At 27.8% G+C, this 23,103-nt stretch overlaps 2 protein-coding genes and 1 long non-coding RNA gene across 3 annotated transcripts; all 3 read right to left on the reverse strand.

Moving 5' to 3' along the window:
- Window positions 1–65: 65 nt before the first annotated feature.
- LOC112755435 (transcription factor MYB3R-1) lies at window positions 66–5,630 on the reverse strand. Its single transcript, XM_025803525.3, has 13 exons — window positions 5,442–5,630; window positions 5,270–5,360; window positions 4,967–5,132; window positions 4,812–4,866; window positions 4,353–4,410; window positions 4,155–4,249; window positions 3,960–4,063; window positions 3,683–3,811; window positions 1,647–3,420; window positions 1,266–1,540; window positions 896–1,013; window positions 563–796; window positions 66–346 (listed from the first exon to the last, which is right to left on the reverse strand). Exons 3-13 carry the CDS (start codon window positions 5,044–5,046, stop codon window positions 224–226), a joined length of 3,045 nt encoding a protein of 1,014 aa, XP_025659310.1. The 5' UTR covers window positions 5,047–5,132; window positions 5,270–5,360; window positions 5,442–5,630; the 3' UTR covers window positions 66–223.
- Window positions 5,631–10,773: 5,143 nt separating this feature from the next.
- On the reverse strand, window positions 10,774–16,712 carry LOC112755437 (sulfite exporter TauE/SafE family protein 3). Its single transcript, XM_025803526.3, has 9 exons — window positions 16,585–16,712; window positions 15,876–16,035; window positions 15,314–15,514; window positions 14,145–14,209; window positions 13,569–13,596; window positions 13,363–13,436; window positions 12,319–12,405; window positions 12,159–12,212; window positions 10,774–11,482 (listed from the first exon to the last, which is right to left on the reverse strand). Exons 1-9 carry the CDS (start codon window positions 16,705–16,707, stop codon window positions 11,162–11,164), a joined length of 1,113 nt encoding a protein of 370 aa, XP_025659311.3. The 5' UTR covers window positions 16,708–16,712; the 3' UTR covers window positions 10,774–11,161.
- A 1,351-nt stretch (window positions 16,713–18,063) lies between these two features.
- On the reverse strand, window positions 18,064–21,144 carry LOC140180400 (uncharacterized). The gene is made up of 4 exons (XR_011874616.1): window positions 20,078–21,144; window positions 19,102–19,198; window positions 18,608–18,718; window positions 18,064–18,468 (listed from the first exon to the last, which is right to left on the reverse strand). It is a non-coding gene; the product is annotated as an uncharacterized lncRNA (long non-coding RNA).
- Between the last annotated feature and the right edge of the window lie 1,959 nt (window positions 21,145–23,103).

Genomic DNA, 23,103 nt, shown 5'->3' on the forward strand with positions numbered 1-23,103 from the left:
TTCAATGCATAAATCTTTCTGTCATTTTAGCTTGTTTGCCGCATTGGTGACATTAAAAAGAATCATAGGCAAAAAATGGCAACAGTTTTATTTCAATTACAAATAAAGTCTTATCACTGTATAAACGCCAATGCCAAAAAATACAAATATTATGTATATGTATTTTTATAAATATATTACTCAGCATTTGCAACCGGTGACCTTTAAGCCATTGGCGATGAATCTATCTACAACCCTTCAACAAATATGAAGAAGGGCTTGAGAAGTTCACAGGTGAGGATTTGCTGTTATCACCTTTGCTTGGTGTTGTTTCACATTCACTAAAGTCAAGTATGCGTCGTTCCATCTGAAAAACCAACAAAATTCAATTCGGCCATCATAAGCTAAAGGTAAATCAAGAAAATGCAAGAATTGGCCAAGTTAAGAAATAGAATTTGGCTTAAGAGACACACAAGCATGTCTAAATTTGATTTGAACCACACATCTTCATTGCAATTCAGGGCAATGTGTACCATAAAATGTGGATTACAATGAGAAGTGGGGAAGGAAAAAACAGTTTTACCAATGCATTTGAAGCTGCCTGAGAATGCTTAGCAGACTGTTTCTGCAGATGATTATCATCCTGACCACCTTCTTCGTCATTTAAAGATGCATTTTTAGGCAATGCTTCAGGAGTTTCATTTTCCAAAACTTCTTGAGCATTAGCATATGTAGCAGCAGTTTTTTCACTGATCTGTTTCATCAGACCGATGGCGTCATAGCTTCTATTGCCTGAGCTCATTAAGTACCCATAATCCTGTAGATGTTTGTCAATTGTTTTTCGCAAGGCAGAAGGTTTCAGTAGTTAATCTAGTTCAAGATCAAAGAGCAGTTAATCCAACATATCCTACATTACCTCAATTGAAATTTCAGTAGCAATCCTGGGGCTGCACAGAAATGTTGCGTTGATGAACCATGGAGATTTCCATGCAGAAGGTGATTTAATGCTTTTCATAAAAGGTGTGTCACCAAATCTTGCATCAAAAAGCAGGCAATCAGAAAAGGGGACAAACTGAGAAATGAGAATCCAAGTGCAATATTTAGAAAGAAATTCAACAGAGAGAAGCATTCTCCAAGGACAAAGAATAAACCAATAAGCCATTATTTACTGTCGTTGAAGGTTTTCAAAATAATTCAGCATCACTAACCATAAAATTGCTCAAAAACTAAAGAAGTGAACATGTAAAAAAAGCAAAAGACAAAATGACAACTAATTTAAGGATTACATGCTACTTGTTTCAAAACCACCATCATTTTTGGCTTGTTTCCCTGAAGTCGTCCCTACACAAGTGACATCAACTGAAAGCTTTTCATGCTCCTTTGCCCGGACACACTTGACCCTTGAGCATGGACTGCGCTGATTCGGAATTGCTTCCAACCTCCTATTGCTCAAGTTCTTGGGAGTTCGAGCACTTGAACCTAGAACTGTGTCTGATCCAGGAGAATTTGGTGCTATATCATTCATATTACGTTCAACCAAAATTCCAGAAGGCTGTTCAACCTAATAAGCAGAATAAAGAAGTAATTTATCAACTGAAAGAGAGAAGCACAGTTCAGATAAAAACACATTTTGCTTTCAGGTAAAGAACATACTACTTAGTACTTACATTATCATTATCATTATCATCATCATTATCAGTGTCAATATCAATCTTCTTCATCTTTGAATCAACTTGATGCTTAAGGCTATCCTGAGAGCTATTTTTGACAGTCCCATTTTCTCTGTTCTTTTCATCCGAAATGGCAGAATTATTTTTCTCTTCTACTTGTTTATCTTTAACAGTTTGACCACAATTTTCTTTATCATCATCAACAGACACAGCAATGCTCCATTTTTGTAATGAAGTCGGAGAAATCATATCTGCCTCCCGATTCTCATTGTCATCAAACATAAAGTCCAAGCTGGAAAAGCTTTTTATCAAGCTGGATGGCATGTCTGTCACAAGTTTCTTGTCAGTTCTTTTATCTGAAAGTGGTGATAACAAATCTCGGTGTCGTTTACTTAATATGGATGGTGTACCAGTAAAAGTTTTGGCTGCACTTTTAAACAAGGCATCTAGATTATCACCACCAGAGGGTGAGTCCCACAACCTGAAAGGAGTTAGACAGGTTACAGGAGACATCAGAAGCTGGCGGATACCAAGGGGACTAAATTCTTGCTGCATATCAGGCTCAGATTGTGCAAGATCACAGCTTAGAAAAGGAATATCCAAGCTTGGAAAACAGGGCGGTTGGTAGCATAAAGTTCCTGTATCTTCCTTTTTTGAATGCTCATTCAACTTCCCATATTTTGCATAACAAGTTACCTTAGAATTTGATCCATAACCAAAACTATTTACAGGGACCAATTTTGAAGAATCCTTCGGAGTTTCTGGTTGCTCTTGCTTTACTTCACTATCTATATTGTCAACACAAGGAGAACTGGATGTGCCATTAGAAGAAATGACATTATCAGGTCCACCAGAGACAATTTGATGATCCTCTTTCCCTAATAACTTGTTGTCTTCAGCAGCATAAACGAATCTAGAAACACTAGCAGAAAATACTGGTGGGAAAGATTGAGAAGATGAACTTCCTTTAAAGTTGTTAGAACACTTTGGACAAGTAAGCTGTGAAGTCGAAGATGATTCACGAGGAGAAGGTATCTGTATATGACATGATTGACATAGAAACATATTGCATCCAGAAAAATCAACCATGTCCATGTCTTTAATATAAACTCTGGGAGAAAAGCATCCATCACTAACTGCCTCCGAAAATAGGAATCTGCAACATTCATCCTCAGATATTGACATGTTATTTGGCTTAGCAGGATCCATAGATGCAGGTCTCATCAAAGTTGAAATACCTAACCCCTCAGTCTGAAAGGGAACATTTACCATGTTACACATTTCACTATTATCCACACAATTAAACTGGTAATCCCCAGTTAGGGCATTTCCAGATTTGTGTGAGCATATCTGCTCAGCAAATTGAGAACAGCAAGCATCTTGGCAAGCAACTTCTGGGATGCAGATATCCACATCATCAAGAGATATGTAGTAATGCTGTGGACACGATGCTTGACTCAGATTATGATCCTTTCCTAGAATAGATTCTTCCTCTGGCTTATACACCTCTCGAGTTTGTAGATCAACATTACTAGTCAATCCAGCAGAATCAGCTGATTCTTGGCTACACTCTGAAACATCCTCTCTATCAGTCCTCTTAGGACCATTACCATCTCCAACGGAGTGCATCTCTGAAGTTAAAACCATCTGTTGATCAGGATTTCCAGCAAGTGGTGCAGATTGAAACTGAGCAAGCAACCCTGATGCCAAGTAAGAATCCAATTTCTTTTTGACAGAACTGTGCCAATGGTTCTTAATAGAATTATCTGTCCTGTTTCCACAGAAGCAAAAGTATAACACAAAAATAAGAAGATTAAGAATCAACTAACTATTGCTCATTAAAAAACCAGAATTTATTCCCTAATAATTGCTGCAGCGATCCTGTAAGAGAAAAAGTTTGACTTATTGTAAAGTTTACTTTATTTTTATGTCTCTTCCTCATACCAGAACCTACAAGTACTACTTTGGGTATCCAAATCCCTCACTCAGTTTCAACCTGCTTAATAACAATAGGGGGGGAAATAGATGTTTACCTCCCAGGCAAGAACTTCGTTAATTCAGCCCATTTGTTTCCATAAATTTGATGAGCACGGATTAAGGTCAACTCCTCTTCCTGTGTCCATGCTTCCTTGTTTATACCAGGATTAAGATGATTATGCCACCTAATAAATTTTTAGCAGTTCAATATAATCATACATGAGGCTATATCCACTAAATAATCTGAATAGAAAACTTACTTTTTTTTGCCCATGAACAGTAGAAAGATAGTACAATGATATTAGAAGAACAAGTAGATTCCAACAGCCATACCTTTCTCGACATTGCTTACCAATGCGTCCTGGTAAATGATGAGCAATAGTAGACCATTTTTTAGGTCCATATTTATTCACCAATTCAATAATTACTTCATCTTCCTGTTTGCATTTGAATTAATCAGGTATTTTCATATTTGAAATTAGTAAGAATTAAGACCAACACAAACAAGAAATTAGAACTCGAGATCACCTCCTTAGACCATGGGCCCTTGACAAGTTCAGGATTTAAGACTTTCTGCCACCTATGTAGGCATTGTACATCAGTTCTATCCTTGAAACACTCCGCTAGAAACAGACATACATGGCAATTAGACAAGTGAGAGGACAATCTAAGAAGGTTATGAATAATTTCATAAAGTATAAGAACAAATTGACAACGTTACAATACCTATTTTTTTCCAATTCTTTCCTTTGAAATGCTGAACAGCCTTCCGCAAGATCTCATCCTGATGACGAGGGGAATAAATGTTAATAAACAAGACAGAACTTCATAACATGGAAGTTAACACATTTTTACTCATAATTGCAACCAAACTTAAGACTTTATAATCTATTCAAATAAAATTTGTTAAATCCAGAATTCTGAAGCCTAAATATACTTCATGATACTAACACATTAGATGAAAATGGGTCACGGTAGAATATATTTTTTATGATAAAAACTCATAGAAGGGTAAAAAATAAAAAATCAAATAAAATGTGTTAAAGTTGCATGATTTAGAGTGCAAACATAACATTCCCAATCACTATATAGAAAAAAATAAGTCATACCATCCATTAGCACTGACAAAAACAAAGTTACCAAATTTAAGAAACGGTAAACATGTTCAAGTATGCAAAGTTTCACCTGTTCAGGTGTCCAATTCCCTTTTGTAGAACGCCTTGTTGGACCAGTAGTCCTCCTGTAATTCAAAATAAATGTTGGATAAGTTCCATATTCAGAGTGATGCTGAAGCCACAATCAAATAAAAAAAGGAAAAAGAATAAAAGTTATTGAATTACCCATGCAATGCTCTAATCTTCTGAGCACCATCAATCTGTTCCTTCGATGGAGAAACAGGGATTTTCCGGTCACCATTCATTGTTTCATGGCACAAAGAATGCGGCGATTCCTGCTCGATCACAAATCATTCTACTCCCCCCTTAAAGGAGCAGCAGCACTCAACTCCTTTACAAACACAAACATAGAAACAGGTAAAGAACAAAAAATCAATGAAATCGTCATCGACAAACAATTCAACCAAAGAAAATGAATATGCGAATCCCCAATCATCTGAATCACAACACAAAAACTTCAACACTTGCCTTCACAGTTACTTTCACTATTGATGTAAATCCAATTGCTCTAAAATTACGAATCCACAGTGCAATGGGTACTTCACTTTGATGATTTAATCTAAACAAAAAGATATCAAATCAAAACCAAAATATGAAAACAAAAAGAACACGAACGAAATCAAGTTCGAATTGAAGATACCAGAAGACAAAGGGATCCAATTGCAGAGCCAGATGAGAAACGCAGAAACGAGAAGTACGAAGATTGCAGTGAAAGTGCAAGGATCGCAACACGAAAGGAAACGGTTCAGATTAGAGAGAGAAAAATAGAACGTTGGAAAATACTTTGTATTCAAACAAGGAAATCAAACTGAAGGGGCGGACTCGAGTGAATGAGTTTCGAACTGTATATGCGTTTTAAATCTGCAAGTCTGTAACGTGCTCGTGGCTTTGGACGGTCCTGATTTTGACACGTCAGAAAATGTTATGCTTATGTGTGCTTTTTCAAATATTTAACGGCCAATTTTATTTCATATATTCATATTGACTATTGAGATGTCATTTTATCTAATTTGTTTAAAATCCTGAAATTTTATTTTTTATTATAATTTTTTTTTGTAGTACTCCTGTTAAGTGTTCAAGGTTTTTTTAATTAAAAAAAGGAAGGTTTTAATGTCTATATTAATATATAAAAGTTTGAGTAATTATCTAAATTAGTCCCCAAAAAATTTAAAAGTAGACATTTTAGTCTCTAAGAAAAATTAATACACAAATCAATTCCTAAGGTTTTACTCCGGTAGATAAATCAGTCCCTAGTTTATTTTTCGGTCAAGTAATTACCCAGTCTCCAAGGATTTTAAAAACGGACATTTTAGTGTAAAAAAAAATTAATACACAAATCAATCTCCAACATTTTCCTTTGTTAGACATAATCGTCTTCAGTCCAAAAAGAATAAAATAAAATAATTATTATTATTATTATTATTATTATTATTATTATTATTAATTGCATAATAATATTGTACTATAATTTTTTATATTTTTTTAACAAAAGTAATAATAGTCATTAAATAATAATAATATTCAATAAAATTATTAGAGATTATTCTACAAAAAATTTAAAGTTAAAATTATTTTATATTTTTGTATTTTATATAATCAAAAGATGTTATTTTAAAAGTCATGTTTGTATTAAAAAAATATTTTAATTTAAATTTCAAAACATCATTATTCACCTTACTTATTTCTAACGAAAAAGAGTATAATAATAATAATAATAATAATAAATATTATTATTATTATTATTAATTGCATAATATTGTTATTAATATTTTTTTGTATTTTTTAGACAAAAATAATAATAAATTTGTTCAATAGATATCAAACGATTTTAATATAAAGATATCAAACGATTTTAATTTTAAATTTTTTTAAAATAATCTCTAATAATTTTATTATTATTATTATTATTATTATTATTATTATTATTATTATTATTATTATTATTTAGTGAATATATATATATATATATATTATAAATACATACATAAAAATTTAATGAATAAATTTATTATTACTTTTGTCTAAAAAATATAAAAAATTATGATACAATATTATTATGCAATTAATAATAATAATTATTATTATTATTTTATTTTATTTTTTTGAACGATAAAATCTTTAGAGATTGATCTGGGTAATTACTATGCCAAAAAATAAATTAGAAACTGATTTGTCTGCCAGAGTAAAATTTTAGGGATTGATTTGTGTATTATTTTTTTTAGAGACTAAAATATCTACTTTTAAAATCCTTAAAGACTGATTTAGGTACTCTAAAAATTTTATACAACAATCCAATCACATATCAACATATAAACTAAATAATACTTTTCAAAGTCAATATTTGAAAAATTATATAGGTAACTGAATTTCGTTAGACAATAATATTAAAAAATATATATTATTATTGTATTAAAACTAAACTCATTTACTTATATTTTACTATCATAGGATTTGACTTTGTTTTAAATGCAGGTAGAAGCACTTTAACATCATTTGAAATATTAGCCAGTTTGGTTTATATGCTTTTGGTTTCTATTTGTGAAAATAATAATTTTTTTTACAAAATTCTTAAAATAAAAATCTTAAAAATAAAAAAAAAAACTAAATACACCTATAATTATATATTTATATATAACCTAAAACTATTAACAAGAAAGTTTGGCGGCTATTTTCAGACTAAGTTTAACATTCTTTAATAATGTTATTGTCGTCTTTTTTTATTCATCTTTAACATCGTCGTCTTCTTCTTTTGTTAAATTTATCTTATTTTTTTCTTTTTCATTATCATCATCGTTGTTATTATTGTTTTCTTTGTCTTCTTCTTCTCTTATATATGTTTAGAGAACTATAACACAAACATTTTAATTCAAAATATAAAAATTTTTAAAAAATTACATATCCAAAACATTAACACTCATAAATTTATGGTATGTGTATTAATTTGTGTGTTATATATAAAATTTTTTATGTTACATCAATCAATTTTTGAATTATCCAACAAAAATTTTTATACTAAAAAAACATTAAAAAAAATGATAATACATACGTATATTTTTTTTTTAATTAAAATTACGCCAACTTCATTAGATTTAATTAAAAAAATACTTGTACCGACCACATCACTAAACTATTAATTTTCCATATATTTGAATGCACACCTTACTCTCTTATCAAGCAAAATCCGCGTAACTATGCTTTAGAAGAGTGTAATCGCTTATGACATACATTAGTGGGTATTTATTTATTTATTTACGATAATAAAAATTATCACTTTTATTTTGATAAAAAAAAATTAAATTTAATATATTAACAATATAAAATATTTTACACTTTCATTCAATCACATTATTTTTTTAAATAATTATTTTTCAATTAATATAAAATATAATTATTTTTATTCGCACGATGTTATATAATTGCATACACGAATTAAAATTACTTTACACTTTTAATATATAAAAATTAAGTTCTTTTCGTAATGTCACTAATCGCAAACATATAATACCTATGACTATAAGAAATAGTTGATATATACAATTACTTGGAGATCGATAATCTCTAAAAACATACAAAATCCAAATATATATGTTGCTAAAATGTTCTACCTATATCAGGTGACCCTTTTAAGAGAATATAGACTATACAATTCTTTTCATTAAAAGAAAATTAAAGGAATATAACCGATACAACAAGAGCTAGAACATAAAGAACATTAATTAGAAATTTATAATCTAATTCAAATTCATAGTCCCCTATTACTCCATGACTTGGAAAAATAGCATAAAAGCCTTGACACAAATCTCAAGTAGTAAAATTTTAATAACCTTGGGTTTTGTGTATTGGGAGCTTTTGGATGATGTAATTGTAAGTAAGTATCAGAAAATAATCTTCTTCCATTGAAAATTATATACCATACTTGCAGAGATTATCAAATCCCATATATTCATGACTTTTGATCTTTTCAATCATAGCTAAGATGCCGACTCCACCTATTAAGAAAAATAATCAACGAAAAATGCTTCAAACTTTTTGGTCATGCATGCAAGCATGTATATCTAATAATAATTTAAATCATTTTAAAATGTGAAGATAACAAAATCAAATTATTAAGAGAAAATTGCAGGGACTATATATTAAATTATTACCTAGTGTAACTGCACTAATAAATATTGTAGATGCTAATATAAAGATGATGAGAGAGGCTCTTCCAAATATGTCAATAAGCCTTCTCACAATATGTTGTCCTACAACGGCTGCAATTGTAGCAACCAAAGTGAAGTATAAAGCTGCCACAAAAATCCAAAAATGCAAAGCTAGGTTAACAGGCAGTTATGATTTGTATCATAGATGTGCATAATTTGGCCACAATGTAGTGATATTAGTTTTTCAACCAATCAATATCCAAAGTTTAATATTGGATATTTTAATTCTATAAAATTTAAAAATACATATATATTTATTTTTGTTAGATAATATAATTATTTTTCAATTTGATTCATTTAATTAAAATGACTTTTTTTTTTAATTTTTAGGATTTGTTTTGAGAATTTTTAAATTTTTTAAAGATTGTTTTATACTTCACTCTTAAAATTAAATTAGAAGAGGAGTGTATTTTAAAAATATTTTGTATATTTTAGAATTCAAAAAATTAAAGTGTCTGCTTTTATAGACAAAAATACTATTTGTATATTAATATAAACTACTAAAATCAGTCACTAATGTATTTGTATATGTGTGGTTTAATTTATTTTTAATTTAAATTTGTATTTTAATATGTAATTTTTACTGGTGGCTGATTTTAGTGACTGATTTTAATAGGATTTGGATCCTCTAAATTTTAAAATTTACTTTAGAGTGTAAAGTGTAATCTCTCACCATTTATTTTATAAGTGGAATAAGAGAAAATATGAGAGAAAAATTATTCAAAAATGAGAGATCACACTTTATTTTCTAAGGTGAAAATTCAAAATTTAGATGATGCAAATTTATTTTTAATATACACATAAATTGATGGCTAGTTTGAGTAATTACCCTAAATGCAAATATTGATGCAATAAAGGCCACAATTATTGTAAGGTGAAATTTAACTTTATGTAAAGATAATCCTTAAAAATGGTTAAATAATAATTTAGTTAAATATATCAAATTATTTATTAATTTAATTCTATTAGATAATAATTTGACTAAATATATTAAATTATTTGTTAATTTTTAATTATTATTTTTAGTTAAAAGAAATTATGTGAATAGTCACCTCATAATAATATTGAAGCCGAAATCAAAATGATGAACCACAGTTTAAAATGCTAAGGTCCAATTTAGATACTTAATTAAATTCTTTAAAAAAAATTAATTTAAATAATAAATATTTATATTAAAATTAGTTTATAAATAAATTATTTTGTATTTGATTTTTTAGTTTTAAGAGTATTTATTTAAAAAGAAATGTGATTGAAAAAATTTTATTATGGGAGAAGTTATTTTTTTATTTTTTTATAATTATTTAAATAGCTTCTTAGAGAGCTATAATTTGGTTTTGAAAATTACACTAGATATTAATACTATATTTTTACATAAGTTAAAAGTAAAAAAAAAAAAAAACTTATGAACCTATTCAAGTAGGCCTTAAGGTAGCATTTAAAAGAGAGATAGAGATTGAGATTGAGAGACTGAGACTGAAATAAGTCTCTATTGTGTTTGGTGTAAAGTGAGAGATATAGAGTAAAATAAGAATGAACTCTAATTTAATTTGTACAAAGGATAAAGTTTGAATTAATTAATTGAAATAGAGATATTTTAGGTATAAAATATTATTAAAGTTTAAGTCTTCATTCCAAAAAATTTCATTCCCTGTATCTTCACTTTTTGGAGGTACTGAAATACTCAAATTTTAGGAATAGAAACTAAAATTTTAATATCAATCTTTACTAGTATCATAAAACAAATGCTACCTAAGTGTTATTGGTTTACTCTTTTTCCAAACTTATCTAATAAAAAACTAAGAAATATGAAGTAGAAATTAACCATAAAACGGCCGAGTTTAAATAAACAGCGTAATTAAACTTCTTTTAAAAAAATATTAAATAATAAATATTTATATTAAAAATAATTTATAAATTAGTTATTTTATATTTAATTTTTTAATTTTAAAAATATTTATCTTAAAAAAATAATAAATTTTTTTATTATAAAAAATTATTTTTTAATTCTTTTATAAATATTTAAATAATTTTTTAAAAAGTTATAATTTAATTTTAAAAATTACAATAAATATTAATACTATAATATTTTTTAAAAGTGAAAAATAAAAAAAAAATTATATCCATATATCAAAAGAAAAGGAAAAAAAAAAAAAAAAAACTAACCATAAGGAACCGGAAACCGTTTCAAGAGGTAGTACTGTACGACAGACATAGAAGAGGAAAAGGTCATGGCAAACGTGGCAGTCGCACTTGAAACCTGAGGTGGGACCCCCAACTCAAGAAAGAGAGGTCCCATTATGAATCCTCCACCAAGACCCAGCAAGCCACCAACCACTCCAGCAACCACTCCAAAGAAACAATACATGATTAGTTGAAACACACTGAAATTTGTTCCTCCTTCTCCTATGGATGAAAGTGTTCTCCTTCCCTTATACAATGAAACCGCCTCATATACACACACCCCTAATGCAACTGGAATCTACATTAATAAAATTAAATACAGAGAATTAGTTTTTACAATAATCTTATAGAAATAATAATTTAAAATTATCTTATTTAATTTTAAATATACGTACATTTATAATTATACATTTTTACATTTTTTTTGGTGACTATACATTTTTACATTTAATATTACTCAATTATTTCAATGATAATAAAAAATATAAATGTGACAAAATAATTTTGGACTACTCTGACCTAATTTTTTGTGTTTTTTTTAAAATATTTTTATAAATTTTAATTAGTTAATATTACTAATTTTTTGTTATTATAAAATTATTTTTTTAAGTGTATAGAATTTAGGACTAAAATTTAAAATTTAGAATTTATGATTTAAAATTTAAAATAAAAAATAATTTTAAAAAATTAATATTAGCTCAAAAAAGCTAACTTCTTAATAAAACTCTATTATTAAACTAACATGTATGGCTTCTAACTTCTAAGAGCTACTAATTAATTAAGCTCTAATATTCCTAATTAAGAATATTGAAATGGGCTTAATATTCATCTCTGAGAATATTGAATATTAATTGATGCACCTTTACATACCAATTACTTCCTAATTAAGAATTAAAAACCCTAAAAAAGCTCAATCCACAAATTAAATATTCCTTTACTATGGCAATGAGACAATGCATGAATATATAATTTACCTGTAACCCTTCCAATACCCAATATGATGTTGAACAAGTGGTTGTATAGTAGTTCTGTTGCCAAGAGTAGGAGATTGTGCAATCATGTTAGTTATGGAGAGTTTACGGTTGCAATAAACTTTCTATTGAAGATATGAAGAAAGAAAATTAGCATGCATGCCTTGGTAATTTGTATTGCAAGGAATAAAATCCAAACTAGAACAAGAAGTCCAAATTCATTCCAACATACGTTTTCAATGAGAGTCACCTGCACAATGGGTAAATCAAAATCAGTTAGATATATATAATTCTCATATATAATAAGATACTTTCACGGTTGCTATAGTTATATAAGTGTTGTTAAAACTAAACACATATTTTGTTATATTTTGATATTTTTTCATTTTTTAAATTTAAAAATATTATTAAATAATAAAAAATATTGCTTTAATTTTTTGCAACACATCTTAAAGTACCGGACTCATAGCCATATATATATGAGATAAGTTTTTGGTTACTATATTATGAGATAATATTATTATATATGTACACAAGTTCAGTTCTTTAATTATTGTTATATGTAGGACCGTTAAAATGGGTTAAATTTATTGGGTCAACCTATTTATTCATTTAAATAGATGAATTTTGCCTCTAAAATTAAATCCGTTTAAATTTCGGGCTAAACGGGTTGAGCCTGATTAATCCGAAAAAAACAGCGAATTAAATGGGCTAGCCCGCGGGCTAAACGGGTGGCCCGTTTATTTTTTTTTGACATTTTTTTAAGAAAAAGTAGTATTTTTAACCGATATTTTTCCCGATTTGACCCGAAAATTCGATCTATCAACTAAAAAAATATTATTTTTTAAAAGGTTTTTGACCTAAAAATAGTATTTTTTGTCAAAATATTTTTTAAAAAATAAAATAAAAAATAAAGAGATTGGCCCGTTTAATCCATTGGGCTGACCATAAACGGTCCGGACTAAAAAATTATGGCCTACGAATAAAGCGAACTTAATAGATCGGATTTAAATGGGTTAGACTAGCCCGTTTGACCATCCTAATTATATGTATATATGAATTTAATTTTAATACATTATTAATATAAAATAATTATTATTATACATATATAAATTTAATTTTGATGAATTATCAGTATAAAATATTGTTATAAGTATATATGTATATAAGAATATTTCATGGAAGTATTTAATCAGAGTATGCTGACCTCATGCTTCTCTATGTGTTTAATGGCATTAGGGCCAGTAGGAATTGGTCTGTATTCTACTTCAGACGCAGCACCTATATCAAAAGGAAAAATAAATAAGTAAGTAAATAAATAAAAAGTGTATATATTCCGAAAGCTAATTAAGGAGAAAGAAAATAAATTATTCAGACCTAATCATAAAGTGAATGAATAGATTCTCAACTCACCGTTTGACTCTAGTCTCCTCATAGCTTCCTGGAATCAAACATAAAGCAAATTAAATAAGACTATCTAGAGAAAAAATAGCATAAATTTATTTTATTTAGGTTAATATTTATAATGATATATTTATTAATATTTAAAATTATCAATTTATTTCAGTAATAATATAATTAAGGAATACAAACAAAAAAATGAATACATTAAAAAACTTAAAAAAAAAAAATAAATTATGACTCCATATGGTTCTCAAAATAGACTTCCAAACATTTTTGTTGAATAATAATATACTTCTTTAATTATATCTTGAACAAAACCTCACCTATAATTAAATACATTAGCTTGAAAATAATCTAGTTCTTGAATTCATTTTAAATTAAAATTTCAATGTTAATAACAACATAATATTTAATATTTGGATAGACTATAGAGATCTCTTTGAATTTTTTCTTATTACTATTCTTGGTATCCATTAATTTATCATATTTATACTGATTATCCCTCAATAATACTTGGTAAGTACATAAAGAAATAAAAAAGTGAACGATTTGTGTGTGTATAGCGTTATTGAAGAATAACGAGACCTTTTTCATTATTGTTTCCTTTTTCCATGTTTCAACACCTTTAAGGAATGCTTTTGTTGATGTTCCTGCAAACTAGCAAGATCAATCAAAGGAATCGGAACAGAAACATAATGACTAACCAAATTCATAATTAAAAGAATAATTGATTTTGACAATTATAACATGATAATTACACACTACACTCTAACTGAAAAAAATGTATGTGTATTTTTATAGGAGATTCACTGTGTAGTTATCATGTATAATTGTTAAAAATAAATAATAAAAAATATCAGAATTTATTATTTTTTTATTATTAATTAATTATTAATATTTAAAAATATAGAATAAAATATGTGATTAAATTACTAAACTAATCTAAATAATGACAAAAAATAATAAATTATAATATCCCTAGCATTTCCCTCATTGTTAAAAATTAGGACTGTACATGACAAAACTAAAAACCGATTAGTCGGTTAAAAATTTTTAACTAAATTTTAAATAACTGGGTTTTTAAAATAGTTTATAAATTATAACTAGTTTAAAAACGTGGTTAATCAAATAAGTAAAAAGTTAAAAACCAATTTGTAAATCGGTTAGTCAAATCATAACCGGTTAATGGTTTTGAATTTTAAAGTTAATTTTTCTAATATAAATGTGTTATAGATTTAAACTTACTTTATATTAGGAAAAAAACGGCTAAATTAATTTTTGAAAGTGTTAAAACCGGTTTCTAAATGAAAAAAAAAAGTTTTTATGAAAAAAATCGGGTTTTAAATTAAAAAAATATATTTTCAAATAAAAAAATTGGCTATTTTTTTAATTGGTTTTTGTTTTTAAAATTGATTTTTTTTCTTTTTTATAACTGGTTAATAATCAATTTTGTTACCTAGATTATTTCTTTATCAATAATAGACTTACCATTGTAATTATTTTTTAGTTAGAGTATATAAATAGTACATAGTATATAAGGTGTAATAACTCAACAAATAATAAGTCTATTATTTGATAAAGAAATAATCTAGGTAACAAATTTAGTTTATCAATCTAAACTAATTTTTAAATAAACTGAAATCAAATTTGATTTTTTGTTTAATCTTAACGTGTAACCACTATTACAATTTACAAACTAATTATATTTATCTAATATTTTTAATATTTAGAAATAAACAAGCAAAAATCATTACCTAAGAAAAGAACAAGCAGCAAAATGGTGACCAGCCATTCAGGAAATATAACATTAAAAATCACTCCAATGCTTATGCCAAGCATGAGCATTGGTTGAATGAGAAGTGCCAAATCATAGTCAATCATAGGAGCATTCATTGTAGGATGCCTCAGTTTAAGGTTATAGTGAACACTTGACAATGCTGCACCCATTATCATACCTAAAACAAATAACAACTAACATACATGAGGTAGTGATGTTTGTGAACCTATAAATATAATATAGGTGTCTTTTTATATTATTTGTTAAAGTGGCATATTTAAGAAAGATTATAAAAAAAAAATACATGCATAATTTATACACTTATTTTAATTAAAATAAACATTTTAAAAAATTAATTAAAAAATCTAGCTATTTCCACATTTTAAAGAAATAAAAAAATAATTATATATATATTTTAAAATCTAAAGACTACATACATAACCTAAAATATTTTAACCTGTATAACATGTAATTAACCCTAAATATTATATAAATAATAAAGATACATTATTATTATTTGTAGGATGGTGAACTCTTACATTTTGAAATAGCTGTGGATGATTTCTGATCAAACCCAATAATAAGAGTAAGCATAGGAACGTATATGCCACCACCACCAACACCTCCTACACTTCCAAATGCTGCTCCACAGAAACCTATTATTGTGCCCACAACTATTTGCCACCCAAGTTTCATATCCTGCTTATTAATAATAGTTCATAATTAATAATAACACTAATACATAAATAACATCCAAATCCTAGATATTACACATGTGTGACTACATTAACGTACGCAAAGTGTCTAATTAAGATAACAAAAATTAACTTGCTATAGTAGTACACAAAAATGTAAGAGGTATTTTTTTCCCCCATGAAATCAGCACAAATTTAAAAGGAAATTATGCTTTTTCATTAATTAAAAAAAAAAGACAAGGAAAGGGTAAACAATTTTTGTTCTTTTTTAGCATGCCATACAAATTATCACAACTTAAATCCCTTTGTATAAATTTTGTATAATATGAAAAAAAATTATACTGTTTTTTTTCTCTGTGTATGTAAAAAAAAAATTATAATTTAATTTTAATAAACTGAAAATATAAAATAATTTTACACATATATTTATTTACATAATAACACTTCAGTAAAAATAACTATTTTTTATAGTGATAGCGCTGAACCGTCATTGAAAAGATTACTAACTCATTAGATTTATGTATTTCATTGCATTAATGAAGAGCTTGCTTACCGGCCAGACATGTTGATAACCTGATTCTCCCGGTTGCCATAAGAACTCTACAATATTGGTAACTAAATTCTGTTCATAAGCATAATCCTTTGTATCATTGAATCTTGACCCTTCCAGCTTCATGAAAATTCTATCTCCCGAAACTAACATGAAAACCGATGAAAAGTATAACATTATCATCACCATCGTCCGAATCGAACCCATTGTTTTTCTTTTTCTTCTAAGTAACTCTCACTTCTTCTATTATTATTATTATTTTTATTTTTTCTGAAAAATGTTCTCCAAAATTACATATTATCTTTCTTTCTTTCTTTCTTTTTTTGGTGGTGAAAGGATGAAACTAAAACATTGTACTGTTGAGAAGAATGATAAAAACGGAAACTAACAAGCGAGGGAAAAAAAATGAAGAAATAAACTGTTATTTGGAAATTAAAGGATGAAAAAGAAGGAAAGGGAGAAGATTAAAAAGTATGAGTGATGATTAACGATCACAAATTTTTTGCAGAGAGTGGTGAAGGTTGTTAAATGGCGAAAAGAGCGCTCTCCCTCTTTTTCGCTTAGCTTTCAAAATTCAACAAGCAACTATTACAAATATTAAAAAAAATTTAACTAGAGTAATATTATTAAAAAAAATTAAAAGATCTATTATTTACGTTTTTTGTGCAAAAATATACCGTATTAGATATTGTTAGGTTATTTCATTGATTCTTGATTAGGATCTTGATGGCAATGCTAGAAGCCAGTCTAAATTTAAGTTTCAAAAACATTGTACACAAATACTCTTTTTAAGAATTTTCAACCATATACAATATACATTGAATTTTTTATAAAATTAAATATTATATAATCTTTTGTTTTTGTTTTTGCCTTGTATTTGGTTTACATTATTCAAATTTTCATTTTTTCCGTTAAAAACGCTAATCTCGTTCTCCTAGCATCTACCTTTCATCAACTCAAAAGTTTTAGAGCAATTTAACATTTCGTTTTTCAATTTTAAGTTGCTATTTTTATTTATTTTATCATTTATTAACTTTAAAATATAAATATAAATACAGAATTATCTTTATTTAAATTTAAATAAAATATAAAATATAAATTTAAATTTTAAGTTTTATTTCAAACTTCAAACTACTAAAGGAGCCATTAAAACAGACAAGACTTCCTCTTGATCTTGTAAACGTGTCTAAAATCAAAGCAAAACTGAGTATCCAGTCAAACTTGAGTGAAAACTAACTTAGAAACAACAAAAAGATAAGAGAGGAAAAAAAAGGGAAATAAAGATAATCCGAAGAAATTTAGTTTCAAATCAAAATTAAAATTATATCTAACATTCAATTAAAATTATGTGTATCCACTATCCAGTTAAACTTGAACGAAAACGAATTTGAAAACAATAAAAACGAAGTCGAGTGAAAACTTGTGTTGTGTCCAGTTAAACCTGTCAATTGTGATATTAAAGACTAGGATCATACCAGAGAATTATTTTAAAATAGTATCTTATCATATCATATCTTAAATTAAACTTACACAGATTAAAATGAATCAAAATCTTCTGTAATTGATTTTTAAAAACAGAAAGTATTTAATTCTATCATAGCTTAAACTCTAAATAAAGCACATCCTATAAATTCTGATTCAAAGAAAACTGTGTTCCTGTTAGCATACCGATCATGTGTATCAATACCATCAAATCTCTGAGGAAATTGGACATAGCAGACTTTCTTCCCAGTTTGAGGGTCCATTAAAAAGAGAAAAAGTAGATTCTTTACCATATATTAGCCTATCGGTCATCTGCTTTGCACAAGCATAAGACCATCTCTGCTTCTCTACTGGACCAAATATACAAGGACTAACGTCTTCCTTTAGCATATAGTATTTAGGATCCTGCAGCATGAAAAAAGTAAGGGTAAAATACAAGGGTACCAGCATCATATTAACCTAAATCCTCGTGGAAGATTAGTGATCAATTTTACAAATAGAAAGGTGCTATTAGGGGGTAGTAAATGAAAACAAAGAAGTGTACCTGATTGGAGCAAGAAGTGAGGAGAGAATGAAAGGCCAAATTGAAGGACTTGGTTACTTAGTTACTTAAAGAGGCACCAAATTTCTCATGGACTATGCAGAAAACCTCTCTCTGTCATGAGGGGAAGAATAATCAATATCTGGACTAATCAAAATTTCAGATCAAAGTAAGCATTAAAAGCCAAGTAGCACTTAACCCAAAGATTTATTTATAGGACTCTGCTTGTTTGAGAATCTGTCGGTTTAATATGAGTAGAACCATTGATGTAATAACACATGATTTGTTTAACCCAAAGAACATGATTTGCCAAAAGTAGCAACCAATATGTTGCAGTGAGTGCAGACTAATATCCATCCATGTAATATTTTCAATCGCTCTTAAACAAGTGCTTTACATTTATCTATACTTCTAATGAGAGATTGAATTGGATAAACTGAATAAAATGACTCAATTATGCCAATAAAGGCTTACATCTAGAAATTGAATTGCCTTACCTTACCACACTGCTTTAAGTTTGAAAGGTTGAGAGGGAAATTGGAGGGAACAAATTTCATTCTTGACATGGACAAAACAAAGGCCACCACACAATTGCTGCAGAATGAATAACACTGCTCATGTTTGTTAAAGAAACAAAATGAAAGGAGAGAGATATCATAAAATTAAAGTAGTATTTTGTCATTATTGTTCAACTAGCTTGTGACATTTGTTCTTCAAAGAATCAGTACAAATTCTCAGAACTCAAAAGCACTCACTGCAGAAAATGTCATATACAAATAGTCCAGTCTGCACAACACATGAATAGAAAAGATACACACATCAACTAACAGGAAACACTAAAAAAAAAGTGTAGTAGAAACTTTGTTTAAATACTAGTCTTGGTTAAAAAGATTGGAAATCAACAGAGTCAAGATATTAAAAAATGAGGATTTGTTTCTCCAAAACTTTGTTTTCTTTTTTTTTTTTTTCTTTCAACAAAAAGACGAGAGATCAAAAAAAGGGAAATAAAAGAAAATCTGTTTCTTTTTTTTTACGAGAAAAAAAAATCAGTTAAGTGATAGAAAAATGTTTGGGTTGAAAAATCAGTTAAAACCTTACAGAAGAAAATTTTTCAAATCAAAATTCAAATCATATCTAACATTCAATTAAAAGTTAAAACTGTGTGTATCCACTGTCCAGTTAAACTTAAATGAAAACCAATCTGGAAAGAACAAAAACGAACTCAAATGAAAACTTGTGTTGTGTCCAGTTAAACCTGGTCATATCAAATAATTATTTTGAAACAGAATCTTATCATATCATATCTTAAATTAAACTTACACAGATTAAAATCAATCAAAATCTTCCGTAATTGATTTTTTAAAAACAGAAAGTATTTAATTATATCATAGCTTAAAGCCTTCAACTATAAATAAAGCACATCCTATTAATTCTGATTCATGAGTCTCACATTCTTGTGAAAGAAAGCCTAACCTGTTTTTGGAAAGTGTTTCTAGTGTCAATCATGGTTGCCAAGATGAGAAGCAAGAAAACTTTGAAGGAGTTGTTGAAGCTGGATTTGAAAACAATAGAAGCTATGGCTCCGAATCCATTCCGCCTTACAAGAATTGACGTCTTAGTGTCCCTGCAGAATCCGGAGTACTGCAAAGTGAACCGGGCAGCAATTAAGGCAAATCAGAGTCTCTACCGCAAAGAGGACCACGCTGTACTCAAGAGGTTCTTCAAAGCTTTGAAGCTGCACCACTCTCTTGGAAAGGCAAGCATGAAAAAGAATAAAGACAAGAGGACGCCGGATAAGAAGAATGCTGCATCATCACCTTCAACAGGATCCACATTAGCATCTACATCAACAACAAAGACTGATATTCCAGAGCTTCCGGAAATTTTCAAGGCGATTATAGCTTCATTGAAAGGATTTGATGTAACTTTTGTGATGCAGAGGAAGTTAACAAAGACTGATTTGGAGCCTAATAACAGCCGGTTGGCGATGCCGGAGAAGCAGATAAACGAGGAGTGCAAGTTCTTGGCACACAAAGACGCGGAGATTCTGAGGATTCTTGAGGCTCGGGATGGGAAGGGGCGGCTGATTGGGATGAAAGTAGGGCTCATAGAACCGTCAGGTGAAGTGTGCCATGATCAGGTTCTGAAGAAGTGGAATATGACCTCTGCATCAACTTATAATCTAGCGAGTTCTTCTTGGTGCGACATTGCTAGGAGGAATCATCTCAGGAAAGATCATCTTCTCAACATTTGGTGCTTCAATGATGCCGCCAATAAGTTTTATTTTCTTCTCCATCATGTAGGCTCTGAACCTTTTGAGCCTTGCAATGAAATCAAGACTTGCTAAGCTTGTGAGCGGGGGAACATGAAGGGAGTAGGGCATTCTAGTAAGACTTCTTTCCCTCCTTGCACTGGGTTCGGCCTCTGTTCCTCTCCCGTTGGTCGAGTTATTACTTTCTCCAAGACTTCTAGTTCAACCTCTGTTCCTTACTTCTGTCAAGACTCATTACTTTCTCCAAGAGCCCTAATCTAATAGGGGAGGATGGTGCTTATAGGGAAAGAGTTAATCTGAGTTAATCTTGTTTAACCTGCTCTGCGGTTAGTTTTAGGGTTTAAATTGAAGTATTTTAATGAAATTAGAGATAAAAAGGTAAATAGGGATTGGTTAAATATTAAATAGTAAATACTATAGTATAGGAATTGTTAGATTGCAAAAACATTGTATACAAATACTCTTTGAAAGAACTTTACAATTTACATTGAACTTTTTATAAAATTAAATATTAAATAATTATTTTTTCTTGTATTTGAGTTTATATTAGTTAATTCTCCATTCTTTTTTCCATTAAAAATGCATTCTTTTTTCTATTAAAAATAATTAACCTTCTAGCATCCACCTCTCATTAATCAAATAGTTTTACAGCAATTTAGCAGTTTATTAACATTTCGCTTTTCAATTTTAAGCTACTAACTACTATCTTTGTTTAATTTATTATTTACTAACTTTAAAACATAAATATATATACAAAAATATTTTTTATTTGAATTTAAATAAAAATTTAAATTTTATATCTTAATTCTAATAATTAAAAATATAAAATATATTTTTTGTTTTTGAAAGTTTTTATTTGTATTAAATATACTCTTGATAGCTAAATTTTAAAAAAATTTATGAATAATTCAATAATAATAAATAATAACTATATTTGATTTGCTTATGTTAAAAGTTGTGCTGATAAAATTATTGGGGCAAAAAACAGAAATAAGCCAAGGGAGAAAATAATTTACGTGAATCAGCCAAAACGAAAACTGCTTCATGAATCCACCCATGTACGTTTATATGTAATTCGAACCAGCTAAATTCGAACTCCATTCCTACATAATTCGAACCAGTTGGGTTCGAATTATATACAAACACACGCACACACTAATTCGAACCAGCTTGGTTCAAATTACACACAGTAATTCATGGTATAATTCGAATTATGCTGTTAAAAAATTAATAATTTATTAAAAAAATTTTATTAAAAAATTTATTAAAAAAATTAATAATTTAAAAATTAAAAAATATATTTTTTATTTCATATGTTAAAAAAAAGCTAACAAAATATTTAATTACGAGACTTCTTTAAAATATTAATGAGCTATCAATTCGAATTCTATACAATACTTTTCTGTCCATTTTTAATAGCTCATGAATATTTTTTAATAAATTTTTTTAATAAATTTTTTTAAATTATACTACAAAAAATATTTTATCCTATGCAAAACAATTTTAAAAAAAATGGTTTAAAAAATGTTAGGAGTACTATAAAAATTTGTAATGTTCTAATAACTTAAGTAAATACATGCATGTACTCAAATTTTAAATAAAATATTCTACATAGTCAATAATAATTTAGAAATGAAAGAAAATATTTTATTCCATACAAAATAATTAAAAAATATATTTTATTCTATACAAATAATTTTTAAAAATGGCTTAAAATATGTTATGAGTACTATAAAAGTTTGTAATATTCTAGTGATTTAGGTAAATACATGATAAAAATATTTTTTCTCTAATTTCTAAATTATTAGTGACGATGTAGAGTATTTCTTTAATGTCCTAAGTCATTAGGACATTACAAATTTTTATAGTACTTCTAATATTTTTTAAGCCATTTTTTAAATTATTTTGCATAGAATAAAATATTTTTTTGGTATAATTTAAATAAATTTATTAAAAAATATTCATGAACTATCAAGAATGGACAGAATTTCTATTGTATAGAATTCGAATTGCTCACCATATAATTTGAATCAGAGTGATTCGAACTTCCCTATGCGTAATTCGAATCATGTAATATCTCACCATATAATTTAAATAATTTTATTAAAAAATTATCATGAATATTTTTTAATAAATTTATTTAAATTATACCACAAAAAAATATTTTATTCTATGTAAAATAATTTAAAAAATGGCTTAAAAAATGTTAGAAGTACTATAAAAATTT

This window comes from Arachis hypogaea, chromosome 16 (assembly GCF_003086295.3).
Source record: "Arachis hypogaea cultivar Tifrunner chromosome 16, arahy.Tifrunner.gnm2.J5K5, whole genome shotgun sequence".
NCBI lineage: Eukaryota > Viridiplantae > Streptophyta > Magnoliopsida > Fabales > Fabaceae > Arachis > Arachis hypogaea.

Excerpts from the sequence above, each read along its gene's own strand:
- LOC112755435 (XM_025803525.3), bottom strand. The coding sequence starts at position 5,046 with ATGAATGGTGACCGGAAAATCCCTGTTTCTCCATCGAAGGAACAGATT. Across the intron at positions 4,250-4,352 it reads AAAGAATTGGAAAAAAATAG|CGGAGTGTTTCAAGGATAGA; the intron begins GTATTGTAACGT and ends GTCTGTTTCTAG. Across the intron at positions 347-562 it reads AGGCAGCTTCAAATGCATTG|ATGGAACGACGCATACTTGA; the intron begins GTAAAACTGTTT and ends TTGGTTTTTCAG.
- LOC112755437 (XM_025803526.3), bottom strand. The coding sequence starts at position 16,707 with ATGAAGCTGGAAGGGTCAAGATTCAATGATACAAAGGATTATGCTTAT. Across the intron at positions 16,036-16,584 it reads GTTATCAACATGTCTGGCCG|GATATGAAACTTGGGTGGCA; the intron begins GTAAGCAAGCTC and ends ATTAATAAGCAG. Across the intron at positions 14,210-15,313 it reads GCTGCTTGTTCTTTTCTTAG|GAACATCAACAAAAGCATTC; the intron begins GTAATGATTTTT and ends GCTAGTTTGCAG.